Here is a 9304-nt window from a genome sequence, read left to right as displayed (position 1 = left end):
CCCAAATTGCCTCCGATGTGTGTGCATCGGTATGCAAATGTGTGTATCTGTCTCTAAAAAGCATATTGTATAGAACATGTGCTGTATGAATGTGTGTGTGAATGGGGTGAATGTGATCTGTAGTGTGAAGTGCTTTGAGTGGTCGAAAAGACTAGAAAAGTGCTATATAAGTACAGTCCATTTACCATTTGTTCCTCTCTAATCCAACTGTTGTATATCTGAGAGTAACATTATGAGTGAATGTGAAGGTAAATCTGGTTTATTGTTTTAAAAATGAATATTTTTTGGATGATTTCTTAATAAAAATGTATTTATTTATTTATTGGTGGAGTTTAAAATGAATCCTCAACAGCTTCCAGTCATCACAGGTATAGATGTGAGCATGAAAACCTGCATCCTGTAGAGTACAGTTTGTAAAGACAGTTACTTACGTTTTTCTCTGACAGCTCCAAGGGGTGGCGGGCAGGAGCTCATTCTTGGCACTAGTGAAGCTGCTCAGCAACAACACAAAAACAACAAACAGGTACCATTAACATTTATGATTCAGAGTCTATTATGGATGATAAACTTGTTTGCATTTATAATAGTACTCTCTACAACAGAGCCTGACCAACACTGGCGATACAAAATATTTGTTCATTCAGTGAGTACTGAGTGGACGCAACATTCATTCTGTCAAGACTTCATCTCCCATCATCCTCCTTTGTCACTCAGTGTACAACAGCAGCGGCTCTACAGCATCAAGTGTCACCAGATGAATTAATGTACCCCCACATTAATGAATGTATCTGCAGATTAAAGTCTCACCCGCTCCGCAGAGAGTCCTGGACCCCATACTGTCCCTGAGGACAGAGGCCTGCCACAGGTATACTGTCTTTCAGCTGAGAGCGGAGTCCTCGGGTGTTCTGTATGGTACACAAGAAAGACAGACATTAACACAAGACAGACAGACAACATTTACTTTACATTCACACTCAACCTGTATAAGTGAGTCACAGTCTATAACTAACTCTCGTTCACAGCAGAGCTAACTAGCATTAGCTGCAGTGACTAATCACATCCCGGTCAACCGGCCTCAATTAGCGGGTACAGACCCAGGAAAAAAACCCAGAGAGCTGAAATAACGACCCGTATATCTACAGAAAATAGCAGCAGGACCACGAGATAATAAAATATATTATATTGGATATAAGTAGCACCGCACCATTGCGATTCACTGTCTTCCACTTTCTGTTCAGTCCGCTTCAATGTCCGGGAAGTCACATTTTCACTGCGTCACATCCGGCATGAGCCGACGGGACCAGTTTACCAGAAGATTAATAGACAATGGTTAATTTATACTGACGTCCATGGGCGTAGTTTTTAACCACAGAGAAACATACATCACCGTTTTACCATACTATACGAATACTATAAATCACTCCGGCCATAATTACCGTTAAAGTAAAGATGTTTTCTTTCTTAAAAAGAAGGGGGTATAGCTCAGTGGTAGAGCATTTGACTGCAGATCAAGAGGTCCCCGGTTCAAATCCGGGTGCCCCCTCATTTTCCTCATCTTCTATTAAACTACCACAGTGTTCCATTTAGATAGTTAGATTCAGATTTAATCTGTCTGTGAAATGTCACCAATACAACAGAGGTGAATAATGTTATGTTCAATGACATTTAGAAAATTGTCTCTCTAGATAATCAACATCATATTAGACTCAGTGATCATCTCCTAACATTTACATTGCTGATTTTATTTAGGAAATGCATTTTCTAGTTATTGTTTTGGGTTTTTTTGGTATTATTTGTTTTTGTCATAAAAAGAGGGAATATGTGGCCTGTAGTGATAAAAACACTAAAACAAAAACAAGTTACAGAGCAGTAACATTTGTAGAAAGGTTCATTGTCAGTTTACTGCAGCAGGAGGATTCATGTCTTTTAAACCTTCAGAAGTCAACTCTATGTTGTCATGAGAGTGAATATGTGGATGCAGCCTGGACTAAACACATATCTGAATAAATAAATTTACTAACGTGTGATGAGTTTTAATTTTAAAGTCAATGTCCCACTTTACCAGTTGTTTTTAAATTATTTAAATTAAAAATAGAGACCACTACAAACAGCTGCTGAAGACAAGCTTTTATTTGAAGTGATGACACAGAAACATGAAACTGAAGCCTCCAGTGAAATGTTTCAGATCCTGATCTTTATATTTATCCTGTCTCCAGTCATTCATTCATTCTTCTTCAGGTACTCTGCATTCCAGGACAGAGGCAGCAGCTCCTCCACAGTCATCCTGGTGTAGGATCCATCCATCCTGGTCATGAAGACGGGTATGTCCCCAAACTGAGGAGAGCAAAGAGGATTAAATAAGACCAGGGCAGTGTGGGATCTCAACTTATATCAGTGTTATACAGAGAGCTGTATTACCTCTCTGATGACCTGTCGACAGGCGCCACAGGGAGGGATGACCTGCTCCTCCAGGTCGCTGCAGAGACACATCCTATTTGTTAAGGCTTGCAACTACAGTTATATTTTACTTTGAAGACTGATGTACCTGGACACAGCTATGGCCTTAAACTTGGTGTATCCATCAGACACAGCTTTGTTGATGGCAGTCCTCTCTGCACACAGGCCCAGGTAGAAACAGGCATTCTCTATGTTACAACCTGGAAACAGAAAACACTAATTTTACTTTTAATCAGATGAAGTCACAGTATGATCAATGCAGGGTGAGTGAAGATGAAGTTTTACCTGTGAAGATCTTCTCATCTTCTGTTAATAGGGCTGATCCCACTCTGAGCTGGCTGTAGGGACAGTAGGAGAACTCTTTGGCTTTCTGAGACTCCTCAATAAGAGATTTGATCCAGTCCTTGGCTCAGCAGTCTTCAGGTCTGCCATCTCTGCTGATCTGGTTCAGAAGAGAAGAGGAGTGAAGCTAATCTGGACTCAGAGCCTGAGATCTGTTTTTGTCCCTCTGGTTTGGCTCCTTTATATGTTAGTGTATCTCCCTCTGTCATCATCTCATGCAAAAATCACTCATCACCTCACATTTGACTGAGACATTTGGATAACAGCTATGCAAAACATTCAAACTGCACCAGCAGGCAGACCAGAGTCCTGGACTTAAACCTTCACCCTGATCTGAGCCTCTCCACAGAGAGTTCTCTGGATTTAATGCTTTTCATGCTGAGTTGCAGTGTGAACTGTGGGGTCCTTATATACTCAGTTGTGTGTCTTTGGTGGACATCTCAGGTGGACTTAGTCAACTTCTACACCTCAGGGATAATTAAAGCAAACAAGAAGAAGCAGCCAAGCCACAGCAAAGACTCAGAACACTTTAGTAAGGAGAGATTTCAGTTTTTAAATCTACAATAAAATGGGTAAAAAGTCAAAGGTCTGACTCCAAAGATGATTTACTTCATCAGCTGAAAATAATTATTCATTATTTCACTCTTCTTTCAGGACTACAGGCTGTCACTCTGCTATGTTATTGACTTTGTTTCCTTCAGTTTGTCTCAGACATCGCTCATTTAATAAGATTTATTAACATCAACACTCACTGGTCACTTCATTAGGTAGGCCTGTTCACTGCTTGTTAACATAAATATCTAATCAGCCAATCACATGGCAGCAATTCAGTGCATTTAGAAGTGTAGACATGGTCAAGACGATGTGCTGAAGTTCAAACTGAGTATCAGAATGAGGAAGAAAGGTGACCTTTGGATGTCTAATGGTTTTTTGTGCCAGACAGGTTGCTCTGAGTATTCCAGAAAGTGCTGATCTACTAATTTTTCTTTGACACTGAGTTCACTCAAATAACAGTCACCAGATCTCAGTCCAACAGAGAACCTTTGGGATGTGCTGGAATGGGAGATTCTGATCATGGATGTGCAACCCAAATCTGCAACATGTGTGTGATGCTATCATGTCAATATGGACCAAGATCTCAAAGGAAAGTTTCCAGCACTTGCTGAATCTATGCCATGAAGAATTAAGGCAGGTTTGAAGACAAAAGGGTCCAACCTGGTACTAGCAAGGTGTACCAGATAAAAGTGGCCAGTGAGTGTATACGGCAGTGTAATATCTAAATAAAGTGACTTTAAACTGAGCAGAGACACATGTAAAAACATTTAAGGACACAAGGAGTAATTTAACTTGTTAATGTCCTCAGTGTAATTTATATATTTAACTAACAGCAATGAAAAACATTCAAATGACTCCAGAGCTGAAGCCTCTGGTTAGAGTCAGTTTGATCTGGTTCAGTAAGAGATCTGATGGTTTCAGGTCACTGAAGCTCATCTCACTCAAAATACAGAATAATTAACATTAACAAAGTCACAATGAAGTGTCTTTATTCTGTGAGTATAAAGCAGAGGCAATGAGTTGATGGTACAGATGATACAAATCCCTGAAACTGCAGATAATAATGTGTCTGCTCTGAAGTGAACATGGCTGCTGGTTTGGTTTTAACATAATGATTTTATTCTCCTCTTATCTTCATCTGCCACACCGGGAAACTCCTCTGACCCAGGTGGACCTGGATAAGGGTCTGTGGAGGAGGAGAATGAGGATGAAGGGAAAGATGGGGAAAAAGAATAAAATGAGATGGAAATAAAGTTTTTTCTCACAGTAGGTGAGATACTGATGGACCAACATGAGACAAACTCTGACCTGTGCTGGGCTCAGAGGAGAGACTGCAGGCCAGATGTCTCCACTCCTGCATGTACCTGCACAGGTAACACAGCACAGCGTGAAAACACCTCACAAAGTAATATGGAGGATACTTTGACCCAGTTTATAAACCAGAGGTCTTACTCCTCAAAGCTGAGGGTGGTGGTCCAGGCCAGGAGCTCATCCAGCTCGCACTCCTCCATCTCATCACCCCCCTTCTCTTCTGCAGTGTCCATCACTTCCTGGGCTGAGGTCCCCACCAGGGTAGCCATGTGTCGATGCACTGAGTGAGTCTGCAGACGAACATGGTTATACCTACAGAGAGAGATGGGTCCAGGACACATCACACCACCTGAAACTCTACAACAGACCACAGCATGATCCAAATCCAGATTCGAGAGAACTTTTCAAGACCTTCAGTTTCCAGGACAGAAATGTCAAATGTAAACCTGGTCAAACAAACCTCTGCTCTGTTCACCATCACTTTCAGACAACCGAATATAATCAGAGATCACAATCAGCATCCCTCTGTCTCAGTGTCCAGGTGTAAGGTCTCACTTGAGAGGATCTCTGTGGATCTTTTTTGTTTGATTATATTCTATTTAAACTGCAAAATATTACTGAAGACAAAACATAAATAAGAGAAGGAGAGCACTGCAGCAACTGTCCCAGCTCTCCTCTGGGACCCGAACAGGTGGATCTCCCATCTCATGGCCCCTTTAACAGCCCACGGTGCAGGAGAAAACAATACTGAGCCCCCCCTTTTTAAAAAAAGGACACAATTTCATTTTATTTAACATTCTTTCTGCTGACTCTGACAACACTTGTCTTCCCTCTGTAAAACTCATATTTTCAATAAAAACAAAAGGTGCTGATCCAAACTGAAGGGTATAATCTGTGTTTTTTCTCTGTGAGTGGAAACTTTCCACTTTACTGTTCCATAAACACATCATCTCCCTACTTCACCCTGAATGGAGAAGAATGCAGTCGTGAGATTACTGAGCTCCTGAGCAGTAAAAGGTTCTGTTCAACACCCTCTGAACTGGCAGGCTAATGTTAGCTAACATTAGCTGAAGAACTCACATCTGGTTCAGCCACTCAATCTTCCTCCTCTTCCTCCACCTGTCCACATCCTGCTGCCTTTGCAGCTTGGAGTAATGAAAGTCCATCTTTTTGTTTACTCCAATCTCTCTGGGCTCAGTGATGGGAACCACCTGTCACAAAGAGAAAGAATCAGAAACACAGACTCATCTCAGAGAGGACGACACTGACCCTGACATATTTACAGCTACAGGAACATGTTCTCCACCTTGCTGCAGAACAGTCTCCAGCTGTTGTGCTCCATTCTCCGGTACCACCCTGACCGGTCCTCCTGCACCACAGGCCAGCGGGTGTTGGTCTGCCGGGCCACAGGCTGCTTCAGGCCCAGCTGCGTGTAGTCCCTGGGGCTGCTGGCACACACATCAGTGATGGGCCGGTGGGTGAAGATCTTGTAGTAAATGTTGGGAGGGAAGGTGACCTGAGGACGAGATATCAGCAGGTTCGTCTTCGTCATCACGGTGTCACAGCTGCTCAGTGATTTCACAAACTTACCCCTCCGAGTCTAAACCTCATGAAGACCCCAGCAGCAGCATCCAGCAGCTCCGCCTGCCACAGGAAAGACCCACTTCAGTCCATCTACTGTATTTCATGTTTGTGTTGTATAAAGAGCAGCATTACCTCTCGAGGATTGACAGGTTTCAGGATCTTCTGTGGATCCCCTTGGTTAAACTGGCTGATCAACTGTTTGAAATACCTGAAGACCTCTCTGTACTGCAGCATAGGGGAGGACAGTCTTACTTTGTGTACTTTAAATCTATCATGAACAAGAATTCAGCAGCAGAACACCCACCACATATCTTCTCCAGGCCCTCTGAATCATCCTGGCTGCTGTCTGCTGCAGTGGATCCTCCTCCGGATCCTGCTCTGGATTCTCAGAGCTTCCCTCCTGTAAGCTGGAGAAATAAAATAATGTCATCAGTGTATAAAACACTTAATTCCAGTGTCTAAACAATACAACCCATCTAACCCATCCCTCTGTTGAACGTTTTGTAACTCTGAACATTTTCCCTTCTCCAGACTCAGATTGAGAAAATCCAATCTGAATGGTAATGTCCTGCTGTCATATCAAACAACAAATGTTACTCAGCAGAGAAAACAAGTTTCAACCAGAAACTGATCAGGTTGTGTTCCTCTGATACTTTTATCTTGATCTCAGATGTAGAATGTGTTGATAGAGATTGTATAAGTCCAGGGCCTGGACCCAGCAGGGGGTCAGATGTAGAGATTACATAATGAGTTGATTTTTAGTTGAATCTGGTTTAATCCATGAGCTGAGTGAAAACATCAGGTAAATGTTAAAGATACAGATCCAGTTAACAGCTGAACTAACTCTGATTAGCTTAGTTTAGCTTAGCTTAGCTTGGCTTAGCGAGGCACTAAGTGTCCCTCAGCTTCTGTCTCTGGAGGAAGCGTCTGAGCTACTTTTAAATCCTGTCTTTAATTTCAGTTTCAATTATTAATAATAAATAACCAATGATGTTGATTACCAGGTGTCTGTTAAAACGGTAGAATTGAAACTTGTAGGAGCAGGTATTGTTGCTGTTCCCTGAGACTTTAGCAAAGGTTTAATGTTTTAAATAAGTAATAAACAAGATGTAATATAAATTTAACCTGATGATAAAAATCATGTAAAGTCTCTGTCAATAAGAAACAACTCAATACCTCATGACTTCTTTATTTTCCTCTGTCAATAAATCACCAGCTGACCGATTCTTTCAGGTTGCCTAGCGACGTGGTCACAGTGAAACACGCGCTTTTCAAAATAAAACCCTTCGGGCCACAGCTGAACCCCGGTTCGTCTACCTGTCCGGTCGGGCCTTTGCTGCATGTCACTCCCCTACTCTCTCTCATTGTTCTATCATTAAAGGCTAAAAAGCCCCCAAAATAATTTGAAATGAAGAAATAAATAAAACCCACTACTGACAGAGACATTCATCACAGCGGTCATTACAAAGAGACATTCACAGACTCCACATGCAGAGATATAAAACAGATATATAAAGAGTAAAAACTCGTTTGTTTAATGTTTAAAAGCAGAATCACTGTCTGACGTCAGCAGACCGGAAATATGAAGGGCGGCTGTGCTTTTATTTTGAAGGCAGAGTCACTTCAATTCAAAATCATTTATTTATCCCTCAAAGAGCTGTTTGAATCTGTAAACAAAACAAGACACAGACAGAAAGCAGTCACATACACAAAAATCTGTAACAGTCCAGAGTCCAACAGGGTTCAGTAGAGTCCTGCTTTTCTTTTTCAACATTTCTGCCTGTTGGCCTTCAGGTAGAGCAGCTCCATCTTCTCTGTGGCTTTACACCACTCTCTCTCTCTCTCTCTCTCTCTCTCTCTCTCTCACACACACACATACACACACACTTAATCAGTGAGGAACTTGTCCAATCTGTAATGAGTAAACATGTTTTCTCTCCAACTCCTGACTCCGTCCTCAGTTAGTCCACTCTCTGATCAAAAAAATCATTTATACATTTATTTCCAATAAACTTTGATAATTGGAAATTATTTCTAGTGTTTGTATTCTAGTCATGTGATTATATCGTTCACATTTCACCCTGTTAAATGTCTTTTCTGGATGTTGCTAGAACCGAAACGACATACAGCTATCAGTGTTAGTTATCACATAATATTAGGTGCCTTACTCGTGGTTCTGACAACGCTGCTTTCAACTAATAGCTCCGCCTCTTTCACAAGAAATTTCAGGAAATCATGGGTTGACTTAAGGAGTTGATAACCAGCGTTGTAAGACCGCTTAACCAGACTGTGGTTGTTAGGTTTACTGAAGCCAGATAACAATAAGATATCTTGGGTATGTTGAACTTGCTTCATAGTACAGGCCTCAGGCCTCTGGATAAAGTGTTAATGTTTTCAATGACGAGCTCAGTCACTAACAACCTGAATCAGTCATTTAAAGAACTGAGAACAAAGCCAACGTATGAATCTCAGTGTCATTAAAGTTGATGGTGTTTGTAGTGTAGAACTGTGAAAGTAAAACAAAACCAGAGGAAAACCAGACCAAAGGGTGAACAATGATGATGATGATGATGACCACTAATCAGAATAAACCAATTAATGCATGGTGGTTCAGTGGTTCTGTCACTTCACAGCAGGAAGGTCCTGGGTTTGAACCCTGGTTCAGTCTGGGATTTTCTGTGAGGATTTACTCCTACAGTCCACAGACTTGCAGGTCAACTGGTGATTCTAAATTGCCCGCAGGTGTTAATGTGAGTGTGAATGGTTGTTTTGTCCTGTAATAGACTTGGGACCTGTCTGTACCAGGTACTGTATATGTCATCTGTGATTGGCTCCAGCTATCTGTGATAGATGAATTTTCAATGTGCAGGGTAGTCTTATAGACTCCCAATTTTCTGTGCTCTGTTGAAAAGTGGGGCAGTGGTTAGCACTGTGGTTAGCACTGTCGCTTCACAGGGTTCGAGCCCCGGTTTGGGTCCGGGGCTTTTCTGTGTGGAATTTGCATGTTCTCCCTGTGTCTGCTTGGGTTCTCTCCAGGTACTCCACCTTCCTCCCA

At 41.8% G+C, this 9304-nt stretch overlaps 2 protein-coding genes, 1 long non-coding RNA gene and 1 other non-coding gene across 4 annotated transcripts; 1 reads left to right on the top strand and 3 right to left on the bottom strand.

The window, feature by feature from the left end:
- Positions 1-442: 442 nt before the first annotated feature.
- On the bottom strand, positions 443-1360 carry LOC108897863 (uncharacterized). The gene is made up of 3 exons (XR_001963360.2): positions 1205-1360; positions 808-905; positions 443-491 (listed from the first exon to the last, which is right to left on the bottom strand). It is a non-coding gene; the product is annotated as an uncharacterized LOC108897863 (long non-coding RNA).
- Positions 1361-1471: 111 nt separating this feature from the next.
- Positions 1472-1543, top strand: trnac-gca (transfer RNA cysteine (anticodon GCA)). Its single transcript has one exon. It is a non-coding gene; the product is annotated as a tRNA-Cys (tRNA).
- Positions 1544-2205: 662 nt separating this feature from the next.
- LOC108897862 (cytidine deaminase-like) lies at positions 2206-3054 on the bottom strand. The gene is made up of 5 exons (XM_018697661.2): positions 3040-3054; positions 2743-2860; positions 2546-2657; positions 2419-2476; positions 2206-2334 (listed from the first exon to the last, which is right to left on the bottom strand). The coding sequence occupies exons 1-5, from the start codon at positions 3052-3054 to the stop codon at positions 2221-2223; spliced, it is 417 nt and encodes a 138-aa protein (XP_018553177.1). The 3' UTR covers positions 2206-2220.
- Positions 3055-4546: 1492 nt separating this feature from the next.
- LOC108897861 (protein MFI) lies at positions 4547-7445 on the bottom strand. The gene is made up of 8 exons (XM_018697660.2): positions 7426-7445; positions 6554-6656; positions 6382-6474; positions 6256-6309; positions 5972-6181; positions 5746-5876; positions 4807-4977; positions 4547-4718 (listed from the first exon to the last, which is right to left on the bottom strand). Exons 1-8 carry the CDS (start codon positions 7428-7430, stop codon positions 4616-4618), a joined length of 870 nt encoding a protein of 289 aa, XP_018553176.2. The 5' UTR covers positions 7431-7445; the 3' UTR covers positions 4547-4615.
- Between the last annotated feature and the right edge of the window lie 1859 nt (positions 7446-9304).

This window comes from Lates calcarifer, unplaced genomic scaffold, assembly GCF_001640805.2.
Source record: "Lates calcarifer isolate ASB-BC8 unplaced genomic scaffold, TLL_Latcal_v3 _unitig_4257_quiver_3240, whole genome shotgun sequence".
In the NCBI taxonomy this organism is placed as follows: Eukaryota; Metazoa; Chordata; class Actinopteri; family Centropomidae; genus Lates; species Lates calcarifer.
Note: the sequence above shows the minus strand (reverse complement) of the source record. Positions and strands in the feature narration are given on the sequence as shown.